General features: G+C 45.0%; 1 protein-coding gene across 12 annotated transcripts; it reads right to left on the bottom strand.

The window, feature by feature from the left end:
* Positions 1-237: 237 nt before the first annotated feature.
* PWWP3A (PWWP domain containing 3A, DNA repair factor) lies at positions 238-16,188 on the bottom strand. Of its 12 annotated transcripts, XM_068919651.1 has the most exons (17): positions 15,630-16,188; positions 14,814-14,889; positions 14,150-14,277; positions 10,789-10,831; positions 10,153-10,248; positions 9,648-9,739; positions 9,197-9,267; positions 7,775-8,797; positions 6,831-6,953; positions 6,443-6,519; positions 5,824-5,900; positions 5,240-5,300; positions 4,962-5,037; positions 4,781-4,831; positions 3,922-4,352; positions 2,968-3,056; positions 238-2,712 (listed from the first exon to the last, which is right to left on the bottom strand). In XM_068919651.1, the coding sequence occupies exons 3-17, from the start codon at positions 14,245-14,247 to the stop codon at positions 2,634-2,636; spliced, it is 2,487 nt and encodes an 828-aa protein (XP_068775752.1). In that variant the 5' UTR covers positions 14,248-14,277; positions 14,814-14,889; positions 15,630-16,188; the 3' UTR covers positions 238-2,633. The 12 variants fall into 12 exon arrangements, with proteins under 12 accessions (XP_068775752.1, XP_068775751.1, XP_068775760.1 ...); XM_068919650.1 differs by lacking the exon at positions 15,630-16,188 and having other exon boundaries at positions 7,775-8,800; XM_068919659.1 differs by lacking the exons at positions 14,150-14,277; positions 14,814-14,889; positions 15,630-16,188 and adding an exon at positions 11,088-11,175 and having other exon boundaries at positions 10,653-10,831.
* Between the last annotated feature and the right edge of the window lie 103 nt (positions 16,189-16,291).

A 16,291-nucleotide genomic window follows, 5' to 3' on the forward strand; every position in this document is an offset into this window, starting at 1 on the left:
TTCAACTAAAACGAAAAAAAGCTTTATAGAATAGTTAAAATGGCTCCCAAATGCTCCTGTAGAGAACATTATTTCCTCTAAAAAGGGCTAGCAACAGCCCTAGGAAAGAGCAATACAATGCACTGTTTTAGACTACCGTGCTCGAAAGAGGCAGCAAAAAGTCATGCTTCTGTTAGCTCCCAGCTGCTAAGGCTCAAGAGCTTCAGGTTTAGATAAATGCATCATACACTCCTCGAATCTTGCTCCAGGTTGTTTTAATAGCCTAGAAACAGACACAAGCAGGCGGCAGCACACACAGCTGCTGATATAACACTGTTACAGGTATGCAGTTCAGTTAAAGGAGTCTACATCTACTCAAAAGACACAACCTTAATCAGTAGCTTGTTCTCAACAGGGATGATGCATTTGAATACCTGTTTTAAATAAAGCACAACCACAGGAAACAGTAAGTCTGCTTTCTCCTTAATTTCTCACTAAGTCTCTACTTTTACTACCTGCAAATCAAATCACCCTTTCTTTAATAACATGGATCTTCGATACTGTTTAAATACATGATGCTACAGTTGTATCTGACATACAAACTAAACCCAACCTTCAGGCGATTCAAAACTCAGGTGCAAGACACATATTGTGCAATTAAGGTCACAGATCAAAATCAGTATTTGAAATAATGAATACTAAACCTTGGAGAGTTCACAAAATCGTTCATGTGCCAGTTTTAATTGATTTAGAAAATCAGTTACATACAGCACCATAGCACTAGAAATTGTACATCACAATGCTGAATTTGGTCTTGACATACCGATAATTACTTACAGTACTTATGCTTGATAATACCCTGATTCGAAAACCAAAAGGGCTTTTAAAAATGTAAATAGGTTAAAGTGTGCTCTTAGTCGCTCCTTGGTGAAATAGTACAATTTGATTCAACAGACAAGTTTTTATTTTTAAAATAAAAACTAAGATAGTATTAGGAGAAAGGTATGAAAAGCAAATATTTAGATAAAGGCGGCAGCAGGAGTTGGAGGTTACATTTCTGTGCAATAGTTTGGAAAGAGAATATCTTAATACTGATATCAGATTTTTTTTAATAGTACCATAAGTATTATGGTAACTGTGAAAAGTGTACAGATAATCATGTTTTAAAGGAGAAGGACCCTTAAGATATGTCTTTAATCACCATTACTAGCAGGAATAATACCTAGAGTAGGGTTCATTTTTATGGGCAGAAGGCTTTATACACTTTGAAATGGCAACACGTGGCCCAAGAAATGTCCATCTTGAAGTGTCATTCATGTCTCCACAGTTAAAATCAAACTCGTGATCAGAAATGTTATACTGTGGCAGGAAATGTACTACCCCCTACCACAAATATCAGTGAAAACTAAAAGAAATAAGAATATATTCTTATCATTTAAGTACACATGAATGACACTGTTTTGTGTGAATAAGAAGTCCAAGTGAGTATTGAGACTCAATATACACTACAGTGTAATTAAGAATGTAAACAATATTTAATTAGTATTATATCCAAGATAATGAATATAAAACAGTTTATTGATTCTGCAAGTTTCACACTTAATTTCTCACTAAATCTTCACTATTACTACTTGTAAATCAAATCACATTCCTGTTGGGCAAGCAAACAGATCAGATCTTGACTGTAGTCTAGGCAAATACTAATCATTGGCTCGTTTCCATTAAATAGTTACCAGTTGTGCTGCAGATCTGCCAGAAGTAATTATCTGCAATATGCTATACTTTTAGCAAAAGCTTGGGGCAGGGAACAATGCATGATCAAATCAGATGAAAATAAAAGACAGAATAAATCAAAAGAGCTCCTAAAATCATGGAATTAAACATGATGTTTTTAAAGCAGCATTCAAAATGGTTTAATTTTTAAGTGGAAAGACGAAGCTTTTTGTTTGAAGTATGCATTGGATTCTTTCTCTACTGAACTTCACAGTAGTCCTACCAAAAAAAAACAAAACAAAACACAAAACAAAAACACCCCCAAAGCCTTTGCGATTTCAGTTTCATCACCAGGTATCAGTTTTATTTCTCATTTTTGAACACAGATGGAATAATAGTCAACCCTTTGGAAAGATTTCTAGATGGTATATTCAGTAGCAGTACAGTTAAAGCAATATGTGGCTACATAATTTACCAGTACATGTTGTTCTGAGGACACTTGACCTTCGTTTGTCAGAGATATTTGGCCACAATAATTAATACAAAACTTAATACAAGAGTTCCATCAAGCAGCTTTGCAAAAACCTTTGCTGTTCTCCTGTGAATTCCATTTCAAGCACATGGAGTGGATGAAGATAACTGGCTTGCAATACACTTGTAATAGCATTATTACATATTTATACATTGTCTTTTACAGGGAGTTCAGTATGGCAAGACGGAGGAGAGTAATATGCAGCTCCATTACGCAGAATTTAGAGCGAGGACTGAAGATACAATTGTATCTTCAGGTAATACAGCATTATAATGATTTGTTACATCTTTTGAAGACTATTTACATACTGACTTTAAAAAAGTAGAAATTACACATTTTGTACAGGTAACCACTTCTCCATTATATACATTCAGTGCCACTATAGACTAGAGAAAGTCCCTACCACTATTTATTTGCTGTCTTCAGATGCTAGTTCAGTCTTCCACTTTTTCCTTTCTAGAATTTCTTCATCAAATATTTCTCTCTCCCTGAAAAAGAGACACATTAGAGTTCTGCAATAAAAATAACCCTACTACGTTAAAAGGGTGTAATGTGTTGGTATAACTCAGCAAGAATCTTCCTCATGTTTAATCATTTCGTTATTTAGAAAGAGAAAGTAGGTCTCACAGAGGAAGGGAGGATACTGACATCCAAGTGCACCTCCTTCTCTCATACTCATATTTTGCCTTATGAACAGCAAACTGGGAAGTAACAATTCAGAGAAAACACTAAAAATAAGGTACCTTTTGCTCACAGATGGTCCTTTTATGTATTTCTCTTCTGCCTTCTTGTAATCTATGTCATCCACAGCAGATATCGCATAAATGATGGCCTACAAAAGGACTTTTAGTTCATTGATACTAGTGAACAAAGACTAAACTATAACCACAATGATTTGAAATGGTCTCAGCAGGTGAGTACATTTTTGGAGTAAGATCTTCAACCACTAAAAAAACCTGGATGAAACTGCTCATCATGCATTTAAAGCTCTCCAACACAAAGCATAAACTTGCCCTTTAACATACTTAGGAGAACATTTTAACAACTAGATTGAGATACTCTTAATAATAATTTTGTTCCTACGGAAGATACTAGTGTTCTAATAGGTCCTAACAAAGACAGTAAGTCTGCAAAAGTATAACTAAAAAACAAACAAGAACCCCAAAACCCCACCGAGATCACTTGCCAAAGGAAAAAACTATAGAAGCAACAGAAAAACTTGTAAGTTTTAGAAGCAACAATCAAGATATACTGAAAAGCAATCACACTCTCTTTAAAACACCACACTACCTTAAGCCATTAGCGCAGAAAGGAGAAGCTTAAAATCAATATTTAGAATTATACTGGTGCATGTGTTCTCACATATAACTGCTATTTTATTAAAATCAAGATATGCAGTACCAGCAGGAAGCTGGTAGTTACTAATATTGGGGCTTCCCTCACCTCCAACATATTTGTTCTCTGATTACCAACATATACACATGGTTTAAAAGCCTTCAGCACTGATATTTTAATGCTCTCTGCTCAAGACATATATAGAGATTAAGCACAGTGTCAGACCCTTGAGCTTAAGGGTCCATGCCTCAAACTGGTGGGTAGGCCTCAATACACTTGTCCTGCTCAAACATCACTCAATTCCTGGAGAACATAACAAGTCAGTAAATGAGAATCACAACACACTAGTGTTATTTACTTACTTCAGGCAAAAGGACATCTGAAATAAACTTTATTCCATCTCCATTTATTCGATGCAGATTTCCAGTGTCTATTTCATGATATACTTCCTTCAAGTAGTTTACCACAAGGTCCAGTTGTTCTTCATCTTCTAAATAAGTTTCAACGCAGGTCACATACTGACTTGAATTCAGGAATTCTTTCAGCCACCGGGATTGTTTTCTGCTTTTCAAAATAGCCAAAAGATGCTCTTCCGCCCCCTTAGTCTTCACTATAAACTCCACTATCTTTTCATTAGCTTTATCCCTAGCAGCCCTTGTTCTGTCAGGAAGCAGTTTCTTGGAGGGCTTGCTAGGTGAAGTTTCTGATGAAGATTCTTCAAGCTCTTCCTCTGCTACATTTGGAAAGGTCATTTGGACTAAACCTTGAATACCTTCCTTTCTAACTGGATAGCCTGAAAGGAAAGCCACAATCACACATTTTTACATACATGTAAGATAAGGGGCTTTCTTGATAGGGGGAGAGGTCATTTTTCCTCCTTCCACTACGGAGGAGGAAGGAAAAAATCGTTTTGCCTTAAAAAAAGCAATTGAGAGTTGAAATTATGATAGGAGCTCTGAAATGAGCTCACTACAACCTGAAGTGACCAATTACTTGATTTAATCCAGCATTTCATCTTTAACAATCAATATTTACATCGCTTCCTCCATATGGTTTTTGTTGTGGAATGAAAATCCTATGCTATAATTATGCCATGTAGTAACTTGAACAGTATCCACTCACTGGGTCCAATATGTAACTCGACACATTCATCAACATTAGAGCTCAGTTTATCTACTAAAAGGAGAACACAAAAGATAACCTCACCACGAATTCACTTACTGATATCATCAGCAAAATATTCCAAGAAGGATCCCGTAAAAGAATGACAACCTAAAAAGCCCAAAACAGGGTTATTTATCAGTTTAACTAAGTCTTTGAAACAAAGTCGATAGCCTTAATGTTACCATCTTTTTTCTGATCTATATCAGAATGGATGAGGTTGTCCAACTCATGTACTTACCTACTCTAATCCGATAGTCAGAAATCAATTGAATACACCACTCAATTTCTCGACAGTAAGCTTCTTTGGCTCGGTCCTACAACACAAGAGTCATTTGCCTTTTTTTTTTTAAAAAAAAAAAAAAGTAACCTACTGACATTTTTGGTCTAGGACATTAACCAGTTGACAAGTGTTAGCTATAATACACTCCTCTGGTAGTGAAAGTTGTATATTATATGAACATCTCCCCCCTCCACATTTGTATATACTTGTATGCATATCTTACTGGTAATACTTACTATTAAGTCCTGCTTTTCTTCACAATCAAAGTGCTTTAGATTCCTAAGAGATACTGAAAAACTTGATTCAACAAAGAAATACAGTTAGTGAATAAACACAGACGTACAACTTAACTGCCTCTATTCTCTCCAATTCCATCTCTCTCTGAAAATTAGGTTTCACAAGCAATTCAACAATGGAGTTTCTAGTAGTTTTAGCTTTCATGACCAGCTAAAACTCAGGAATTTTTATAGCATGAGAAGCACTTGGTTTTAAGACAAAAGCAAGGGCAAGTCTATATTTTCTGAAATACTATCTTTTTAGAAAGTCTGGCCACCACACATTCAAACAAGTATCCAGCCCTTTTGTTATTCCTCACACAAACGAGGCCAGTTAATTGTTAGCATGAATGCCAGCCTGTTTCCATCCGCAGCACGATAAAGCAAGCGGCTCATACCTGCAAATGCTAGCCTTAACTGGTTCCCTGCTTTGAGACCAACATTAGTTTTAACTCATGTTGCAATCACTCTGTACTAGGAGGAAAGTATAGAAGGCTGCCCAATAGACACCCAAGATTCAGAACCGAACCAAAATCCATATTTACCCTTTTGTCTTGTCATTTGTATTCCCTTCTATAAACAGCACATTTGCCTTTTTGTGTTTCCGCTTCACTTTTTTTACCTGTTGAAGGGATAAAGTCTCATTAGCGTTCTAGAATCCTAATAACTTTAGGAAGCAGGAATGGTATTTCCATTAATACTATATAATGCACCCTGTACATAAGTTATACCAAGATGAAAAATTAACTTTGAACTGGCATGTACAGCAAACTAGAGAAACACCCCAATGGAGCGTTCTCATTAGTCCATATGGACCTGTCCATTTTTAGTTAGTAACGGAACAGAACAGCTCTAGTGGTACAGGATTTAAAATACTTCAAGCCCAAGTAGCAATCCTCCACTTCAATATAAAGTATGTGAATCAACTACATTTATTTTTACACATTACAAAAGCACATTCAATTTACCTCTTTACCTTTGTTTTTGCCTCAGTTTCTGCTTTAGGAAACAAGTATGTTAGAAGTTAGGAAAAGCTCTATTGAAGTTGTTGAATATTTCCAAATCCATACGAGTCAAGAAAGGGCAGAAGACACTCAAAAACTTGGTAAGCTGTTCCTTATCAGATCTCTTACATTTTCTGAGACAGTAGCAAGTTGTTCTTACCACTGCTGGCCAATACGGATATCTTCGCAATTTGCACCAGACCAAAATCCCTTCTTCAATTGACTGTGGCTCTACGACTAAAAGAGTGGCAATTGTTTTTCTTTTCCAAAAAAGATGAGACAAGACAATTAACTCCCAACTTGTCAGCTTCCCTTCACACAAGAAGCATTCCACAGATTTCGCTCCAACACACTTCAAGTAAAGCAAACCTGCCCCACCCCAACTCATGTATTTCAAGTTTGAGCAAAGCTGGATTCACTTTCTAGAAAGGTTAGGTTCCACGAATGGAAGTTACTACGGCTTACCAACAAATCAGAAGCAGATGTTCTCTAAAAGCACACACTAATCTCGGGTGAGTAAACCTCAAACAGGTACACTCATGCCTTACCTTGATGTGATAGAATACTAGGAAGTTCTTCATCTTCTTCCTCTTCCTCATCTACCAGAGCTGAGAGGAGCGACAGGTTCTCTGAGGAACTTATCTTCAAAGACATATCAGAAGATTCCAATCCTGCCAACAGCAGCAAACACCAGCCATTAGAAGCAAAGGTATAAATGATTAAAACGATCAGCTTCAGACCACATGAGATACGTAAACATGAAAGTTAGCCTACAAAAAACGTGAATTACTGTAACACCAGTCTGATACAAACTCTCAACATTCTTCACCTAGGTAAAGACTAACAACTTCCGTTCAGTTGTGCTACTACAAATTCTCCTTCCTAGAGGATCAGAAAGTAGACAGTTCCTGAAATTACGATGGGAAGCAGCAAATTCATGATAACAGCTAGAAATGAAACAAGACATCTACAAATAAATTCATCACAAAATGCTATAAGCCAGAAAAGGAGAAGCTCCGCAGCTTAAGCCGTGACTGGGATCATACTTATGCATCAACAGCAAAAGTAAACAAACAAGAAAAGGCTTGCTTCAGGACTCTGTACCAGCCTGTTCCTTTATAATAACATTATTTCATCTTAATGCTGACCTGCAACATTAACTAGATAGCATCAAAGACAAAATTCCATATGAAATTAGTAAGTCATCCAGTGACAGGCAAAAAACACCGATAACTATGATTTTTCGGTGCACAACACTAAACAGCTGCAGACAACCTAAATATGGCTTTAGTCTTTTAGCCACTATTAAAGCAATCACATTTTTTGTTTCCTCAAAACTTAAATAGAAGAATAAACTATTTTAGCATAAAACTACCAACTTCAGAACCTCATCAACCACAACAAAACCTGCAACTCTTCATCAGGAAGATGAAAAATAATGCTTGGGAATCAAGAGACATGGAATTTCCTCCTCCCCAAGAGGTATGCTCACCTTCATCTTCCTCAAAGTCAGGCAGCTGGAAGTCATTTACTTTATTATTCCTAAGCATGTGTGAAGTACTCTTGTTTTCCTCCTCTTTAAGCTTAGGGAGGAAACCATCAGAGATATTTCCATGGTTTGAAGGCCCAGGTGAAGATTCAGGGCAATTCCTGCATTTCCTTTTTCTGCACGAAGACGCAGTTGCGTTGGTCTCTTGTTCTCTGTGTTTTAAATTCACTGACTTCTTTCTGTCTAATTTCTTTGCTAGACTTTCACTCTCGTTACTGATGCTGCTCTCCATGTTATCCGAGGCACATTCACAAGAAGAATCCAGGACTGTCCTCCTAGGTTGACCTTTGGTGTTTGCCCTTCTTCTGACAGGTACTACTGTGTCAGACTTGCAGGAAATAGACACAGGATTACTTTCTTCAGTAAGAGGATGCACTTGATCTTCCCGGAAATCATTAATACACGATATGGGTGATCCTGCACCTCTTGGTCTTTTTCTTCCTTGCTTACTTTCCTCCTCCTTTGGCTTAAGTGAGGATTTATTTTTTGTCTGGGACTTTGGCAGCAGGCCAGGCTTGATTTTTTTCTGCCTTATTAGTGATTTCGATTCTGGCATTTTGTCATTTTTACTTTTCGGATTTGATGTATTATGCAAGTCCCCAGTCCTACGTTTTGAAGGTTTTGTTCCAGCTTCATGTGCTTTAGTGCCCTCTTCCAAAATGAAAGAGTGTTTCCACTTTTGTTTTTTGGTATCAGTTTTCAGGTTGGGGTTATTTTGTTTGTCTCTCTTCTTCTTGGGAGCGTCAAACTCTAACTTTTCTTTAGTTAGGAGTGATCGACAAGCAGTTAAGGGGGTAGACGAGAGAGATCTTCTCTTGTTCTTCTGGGATAACTGAGTACTTGGTTCCTCTTCTGAGGGTGGTACTTGTCTGGGTGAGTCATTCTGATTCAAAATATCTAAGGCAATTTTAAGAGCACGGCGATATTTCAGTTCTTCCACAGCCTCACTAGAATTCTTCCCCTGATCTGCTGGAAAGGAATAAGCAGTAACCTTTCTTTCTATTTAAGGCATAACAAATCATTATTCATAGTATGGTTTTTGTCCTCAGACAGAACTTCATGTTTAAAGCATATTTCATACTTTAAGGCAAAGTATATAGAAAAACAGAAAGTGCAAGCTTCCAATGCATTTTTCTCTTATTTTGATGCAAGCACTCATACCTTTCTATTCCATTCCTTCCAATGCACAAAGGGAAAGAGTACAAATAGCTTTGATAATGTCTACTCTCTTTCCAAACCTGATGGAAGGAACAGAAAAGCAAAACCCCCCAAAATACATAAGTGAGGTATATAAATATTATCCATCAGGTCCTTTGTTTTTGTGCATGTTTAAAAAAAAAAAAGCAAATTTTGACACATCCTCACCTAAATTAGAGGCAATGTTTTGTATATGCTCTTCCTTCAGTGGTTCAGTATCTGCACAGTTGACTCTAATCCTGAAAATACAGTAATGCTGGTTAACATTTTAATGCCATGACAGTTTGATTAAAAGCATAGCGTTGCTTCCTTCTGGCAAGAAAACTTAAGGCATGTCTTCTCCAAAACCCGTGTGCGTGTATGTATGTGTGTATCTATATCTATATATCTATATCTAAATAAATAATCCAAGATGAATAATGCCTGAGCTAACAGAATATTCTGTATGTCCCACTAGACATACTATGTTCAGTTCTAAAAAGGCAATGGGTTTTGGGTTAGCCATCTAATCATTTTGTAAGTCAGCAATCTCAATTCACAGATATTTTCAGATGCAGGGATTACAGTATTTTTGTGTATCTAACAATGCAAACATGAGACAACGACAAGGATACTTAACTGTTCCTCCAAGCCAAGTATTTCAACTTTAAAAGATGTCTCCTTTGCATTAGTAACGGATGGCTTTCTAGGAGCTCCGGTCTTGGACAAAATCTACGTTAGAAAGGAAAAAACATGCATTTAAAGTCTTTGATCCGGTCTGTTAGACCACAGGATAGATCTGACTTAAAAGTTTTTAACACAAACAGCATATAATGGATCGACGTTCCATAACTTCTGGTTTCATTATCAGCAACTCTACAGGCTAACCCTTGTTTAGAAATATAAACATATTTACTTAGAGCAGTTGCTTCCAAACAATTAATGTCTATCATTTGGGTAACTTATTTAAAGTTGTTAACAACAACTGTGTAGCTCTAAGTAGATCAGCATCTTTGTTGCAGTTTACGTATAAAATCATCAATAGATTAGCTTCTTCTCACAAGCATATTTTTTCTGTTCTTATTCTGTTTCTTCCTTTGCTAAGTTACCTCCACAAAACCTTTCTTCAATTGTACACCTATTACCTTTGCTGGCCATAAACGCTTCTTCCACTTGCAAAGCACATACTCTTGATCTGTCATGACTGTGTTGCATGTAGGAAAGGAAAGTCCCAGAGCGCTCTGAAGAAAGAGACAAAAGATCGAAGAGTTACCCAAAACTTAGTCTATTTTCAGCCAAGGTCTTCTTTTTAAAGTAATTCAGGACAGAGATGGGATGCACATGGTTATCTCAAAAGCAAAACAGTACACATAACTGATCCGATGTTACCTTCACCATGTTCTCCAGAATTAAAATTCTGGCAGAGCAGCCTTTTCTACCAGTCCAACATAAGAAGGTCTTACTGAACTAGTAAGTCTAGAAAACACAGCCACAAATAAATAGACAACGCTGCTGAAGTCCTGCACGGTCTGCAGGAGGGCAAAGCAAGTTTCTTTTGTCCGCTGAAGTAACAGGGGGGGAAAGAAAAAAAAAAAAGTTCACTATTGTCAAAGTCTGACAACTGAGGCCAGCTGTCATAACCTACAACTCAGGCCGCACCAGCTTCCCCGGTGGCTCATCGTTACACTTTGAGTGCGTCCGTTACTCAATTTTCCCCGTTTCTTAGTTGCACGATTCAGTCTTTCGGGTCCTTAAGAAGCAAAAAACCTCCAGGTACTCACAAAGCCGGAGACTAACGCTTCCCTGACACCCGGTGCGGCGGTCCTGCCAACGAGAGAGACACCAAAAAAAATTAAAAAAAAAAAAATTAAAAGAAATAATAAAAAAAAGCAAACGTTACCGCGGCTTTCAGGCGCGAAACTCCGCGGCGGAGGCCTACCGGTCCCGGGAAACGCGCAGCGGCCTAAGGGCGGAGGCGCCCCGCCGCCCTTCCCGCCCCAACCGCGCAGCGAGGGGCCCGGGCGCCCCCCCGTCACCTCACGGCCGGGGGGGGGGAGGGGCCGCCCCGCCCCTTGTTTACCGAGCGCGAGCGCGAGGCGGACGCCGCCGCCCCGCCGCCTCCCTCCATATCACGCCCGCCGGCCCCGCCCTCCGCCTGCGCCTGCGCCGCCCGCCCCCCCCAGCGACGGCGCAGCCAATCAGCGGCCTCCGCCCCGACGCCACCGACCAGCCCCTCTCTCCTCTTCCCCTCCCCCCCGCCCCGCGCCGAAACACACCTCCCCGGAGCGAGCCAATCGGAGCGCCCGCCCCGCCCAGCGCCCCGCCCTCGCCTCCTATTGGAGGGAGGAGGGAAAGCCCCGCCCCCTTCCCTCCCGTGCGCGGCTTCCTCCTCGCTGAGCTTCCTCAGGGGGAGGGGTCAGCAGTGGCGTCACTCCCCCCCCCACAGGCCGTGACGTCATGGCGCGGTGGCCTCACAGCGCCGCCCTGCGCAGCGAGGCCGCCAGCGCCGGCGGGTGGCTGCGGCGACGTCACGCCGCGTCGGGAGCCGCCGGGAAGGGGAGAAGGGGCTGTGCGGGGCCCCGCGTGACGTCACGGGGGCGTGAAGCGTGACGCAAGCGTGACGCGCCGCCAGGCCGCCTTTCCCCCGCAGAAACGGCTGAGGCACCGTCCTGAAAACGCCGTAGCAGCGCGGCTTCGAAGCGCCGGGAACCGGGGGCCCGCAGCAAGCGCCGGCCCCAGCGGGAACGGGAGCGCTAGCAAGTCATTAGAACAGCTTCCGGGGCCGCTAACGCCCCTCAAAGCAGCGCGTTCCGTCCGATTTACTCCCAGGAGCGCGTTTTTTTTCCCTGCCGCTACGTAGCTGATTCTTGTGGAATAGCGCTTTGCGGACCTAGCGTACGAGACGTAACTGCTTTTTTTTTTTTTTTTTTTTCTCCTTTGGCCCCCGCTTTCCCTTGGATGCCTTCCGCCGCCGAAGCGCCCTCGTTGGTCGCCGGCGCCGTCTTCCCCTGGCTCTCGTCCTGCAGGGCTAGCCCTAGTCTGAAGGCCGCCCAAGGTCATTTGGCGTTTTCAAGCGTTGCTCCCTGCTTTACCGGCGACGGGCGTGCTGAGCGCGCTGGCCTGGTCCTGCAAGGCATTTGAATATATATTTAACGTCAAAGCAATATAAAATGGTCTTTTCCAGACCGGGTTTATTAAAGCACACGCTGAAAGGTGAGGTTCTGGCCCCATTAACGCTTTCTCTGAGTTTGAAGGAGAGAGAACGTCACCTGAAAACACTTGCAGGACCAGCGCGTTCAGCACGTCGTAAGATTCAACCCTATCTGTTAAAAAAAGAGAGGGGAAAACAACTGCCCTTCCTGCAAAACGCCAAGTAGCAGAAACAGTCGCCTGCGCTGCTCTCCCATGTTGTTAACGTTTGCTTTCTCCGAAGTGGTATCTTACCATTCATCTCCCCATTTAACGCATGAATGTCAAACGGAGCATGTTTCTGAACTCGACCTAATACTTTTCCAAGTAAGAAACTCTTGCGTGTCACATCTCTTCTCTGTGTTTTGCTTTGCAAGCACCCTAAATATAAATGAGCTCTGTAAGTTATTGATCGGCCCTTATATAGTCTTTATGACTCCTACTTGTGCTATAAAAAAAATCTGCAAGTCTTTGTGTTGTATTTTCCTCCCTGTTTCTCGGTTTGCAGTTCTAGGTCTGCCAACCAACCCCGTTTAGGCTGAGCTGGGTGTCTATAATTGCAGCCTTTGCCTTAATAACAATTTTTTGTTTGCAGTTCCTCATTTATCACCTACTGAACGTCCACATCCTGGAAAAACGAGCTTCATTTGCAAGTTCCATTCTTTTCCGGTGGAGATTTTCTTGCCTGGAACACATCGTTCTATGCATATGGCCAAAACTGCAAGTGGCGTCAATCACGGTCATTGCCTTAAACGAACAAGGGTCCCGCTGGATTACACGAGCTGAGATCGTGGCCCGTCCAGCCGCGGACCAACGCACGGGCGTTCTGTAGTCCACAGCGTGTGATATGGCTTTTCCTCACTGATTACTTGTTCTGTATTGAAGTCTGCAAACGGTTATCGTGTGGCTTGGTAAATAATTGCTTAAACAATTCTTTTCAAGAAGTTGGTCAACGAATTTCGTTAGTCTTAAAAAGCAAACGAAAATCTGTACAAGCTCATCGTCCTCAGTCAAGAAACGACAGCACCTTTTGCACGTTACAAAGTCTTACGGCACTCTGTGGAAATAGTTGCGTTATTCTTCATTAAATTAAATTTGAGGCGTAAATTGTAGCTTAGGATGCAAAGGAGGAGGCCAGGACAGGCAGCGTTCCCGGTTAGTCGTGGTCTTACTGCTCTCACCCAGGCACAGCAAGACCGAACAGATGAAACTGGAGCGTAACAAGAGGACAAATTAAACAGAGGTCTCCCATCTCCGGATATTAAAGGAACCGCTGACATGTTTTCTCTCCATAGGATCGAACAGCTGGGTTCAAATGTATATTAGACAAACCTTGTCTATATATTAGTAAACCTAAAGAGCAGAGCACCTCCCTCCGGCAGTGCGGTCCTTTGAAAACACACGCCTAGATCTTTCTCATTTTTTTGGTGGGATTCAGCACTGCCAGGGGTTCAACAGGCATCCGCGTTCGCGAGGGGCATCTGGGACTGGGAGCTTTCATGAACCACGTCCAGAGTCAGAAAAACATTTGGGTTTGGCCTGGGATTGCTATTTGTACAGATAATAAAGCGTCAGTCTAAATGGTTTGTATTTTGCCACAGGAGTGCCTCAGCGTGTGCTGTCACTCTGCAATTATTTTCTGATGCTCAACTATTTTTTCTTGTAAATTATCCCTTTTTTTTACTACAGGTTTTGCTGTACAGCGCTGAAGGACACGCTGTATGTTTCATTCATAACTGTTTTGCGAATGCTGCTAATTCCGCAGTGCAGCTCAGGAGGAAAGCCCTGCAGACCCACACGGCCGTCTGGCTGGAGCTACCAGTAAGAGGAGAACTGCAGGACTGTGCGACTTTCCCACTTAATGCTCCGTATAAAAGAACCACTTCCCTTCATCTGCAGGTGGAGAAATTTCGGGCTTGTCCGCATTGGGATACCCAACGCCGGCAAACTCACCAAGGCCTTGGCATTGAGGGAAACCTCGTCCCACCACGGGGACACGAACTCATAGTCGCAGGTGAGGATGCAGCCGTACACGTCGTGGTCACCCCCATGGGTCGAAGAAGGGTTCAAAGCCGCAGAACCTGCAAAGGCGGCAGGGTGAGAGGAGCGGCGAGCACGGCGCGGCCGTCCAGCCCGTTCCCACGCCGCGGCCGTCCAGCCCGTTCCTGTTCCCACGCCGCGGCCGTCCAGCCCATTCCCACGCCGCGGCCGTCCAGCCCGTTCCTGTTCCTGCGCCGCGGCCGTCCAGCCCTTCCCCTTCCCGCGCTGCGGCCGTTCATCCCCGTTCCCGCACGTGGCCGTCCAGCCCTTCCCCTTCCCGCGCTGCGGCCGTTCATCCCCGTTCCCGCACGTGGCCGTCCAGCCCTTCCCCTTCCCGCGCTGCGGCCGTTCATCCCCGTTCCCGCGCCGTGGCCGTCCAGCCCTTCCCCTTCCCGCGCTGCGGCCGTTCATCCCCGTTCCCGCACGTGGCCGTCCAGCCCTTCCCCTTCCCGCGCTGCGGCCGTTCATCCCCGTTCCCACACGCGGCCGTCCAGCCCGTTCCCGCGCCGCGGCCGAGGGCGCTGCTGGGACAGGCCGCAGGGAAAGCCGACCGCGACGAGGGGATGCAGTTACTCACAGGATGTACGTGATGACGCCCACGGACCATATATGCACTTCAGGGCCGTGCGGACCCCCACGGAGGATTTCAGGGGCTGAAAGCACAGTTCGCAGTCAAAATGCCCCCTCCCGGATGGGGGCCAGGCGAGCGCCCGGAGGGACCCCACGCCCCGTTTCCCCCCGCACACACCCCGGGGATGGCATTCCCGGCTGCGGGAACGCGGTGGTTCCCGCCGGGATCGCGGGTGCTAGCGCAGGTGCGGGAGGGACACCCGGCCCGACAGCCGGGGCCGGAGCAGGTCCCCCTTCGCCCCGCGCTGCCGGCCGTCCCCGCAGCGAGCCTCCCGCTGCGGTGCTCGTGCAACCTGCCGCGGAGAAAATTGCCCTCCAGAAATTGAATAAAAATATAATTTGCTGACAACGCGGCAGTGTGCCGCTACGCAGACAAAGATGAAACCAGCTAAAACCGATTAGCGACGGAGGCAGCGCCGCGCGGCTCACAGCCGTGCCAGCGACCCGCGGCGCACGGGAACGAAGCGCCCGGGCTGGGGCAGTCCCCGGGAAGCTCCTTGCGCGGCCGCAAGCTCTCCCCAGCGTTGGCCGCTCACCGCAGCACGCCGGCGTCCCGCAGACGGTTTTCATGGTGTCGTGTTCGCCCGCTGTCTTGGAGAGCCCGAAGTCACCCGGCAGGGACACGCGGCTGCGAAAGGGAGGGCGTCCGGGGAAGCCCTAGCGCGGCCCCGAGCTGCCGGCACCCGCTGCGGCCCGAGGAGCGGCGCGGAGGCGCTCGGCGCCGGCGGGCTGCCAACTTTCCGTGCGCGCTGGGCAAACCTACCGCTTCTAAGGGCCGCGCCGGGGGAAAGGGCCGCGTCGAGCGGGTTCTCCGGCTTCGGGTCGCGGTGCACGACCCCGTTCTCGTGCCAATACTAGAGCAAGAAGGAGGCAATGGGGGAAGGAAGGGAAAGGGAGAGGGAAAGCCTCCGCTTCCCGCGGCCAGCGCGCCCCCGGGCGCTACCGGCCCTTCCGCTCGCCGCAGCCCCCAAACCCCAGCTACTTCTTCAAAACCGCCCGAGCGCTTGCAGACACCGCCGCCTTGCACAAATCGCCGCTTTTTCCGCCGCCAGCACTCTGCGCAGCTTCCCCGGGGGCAGACGAAGGAAATTTTCTCTTATGCGTTTCCATTTTTAAACCCTCCAGTTGCCATAGAAACTCCCGTTTCCCGCCGGCCCTCAAGGCGGAGAAGCGGTGCCCTTCCCCAGCCGAGCCCGGGTGCTCCTGCCGCTCTTCCGTCCCCTGCGCGACGGCTGCGGAGGCGGGGGCCGAGCCTGCAAAACGGCCCCGAGACGGGCGCCGAGCGCCGCCGGCCAAGGCTGCGCTGCAGGATGCAGCTTCTCCGCAGCCGCTTCGGGAGTTTCTCTCCCGAAGGAGGGGATGTCCTGGGGCCGCCGCCGCCACCGGCGGGGACGGTGCTCCCGCGTCGCCGCTCGGCCGGGCCCC

This window comes from Struthio camelus, chromosome 26 (genome assembly GCF_040807025.1).
Source record: "Struthio camelus isolate bStrCam1 chromosome 26, bStrCam1.hap1, whole genome shotgun sequence".
Taxonomy (NCBI): domain Eukaryota; kingdom Metazoa; phylum Chordata; class Aves; order Struthioniformes; family Struthionidae; genus Struthio; species Struthio camelus.

Coding starts and splice junctions, on each gene's coding strand:
- PWWP3A (XM_068919650.1), bottom strand. CDS start 14,247: ATGGGGGTGACCACGACGTGTACGGCTGCATCCTCACCTGCGACTATG. Junction 10,249..10,788: donor AAGCGTTAGTCTCCGGCTTT/GTGAGTACCTGG, acceptor CTCTTTCTTCAG/AGCGCTCTGGGACTTTCCTT. Junction 4,832..4,961: donor TGACTATCGGATTAGAGTAG/GTAAGTACATGA, acceptor TGGGCTTTTTAG/GTTGTCATTCTTTTACGGGA.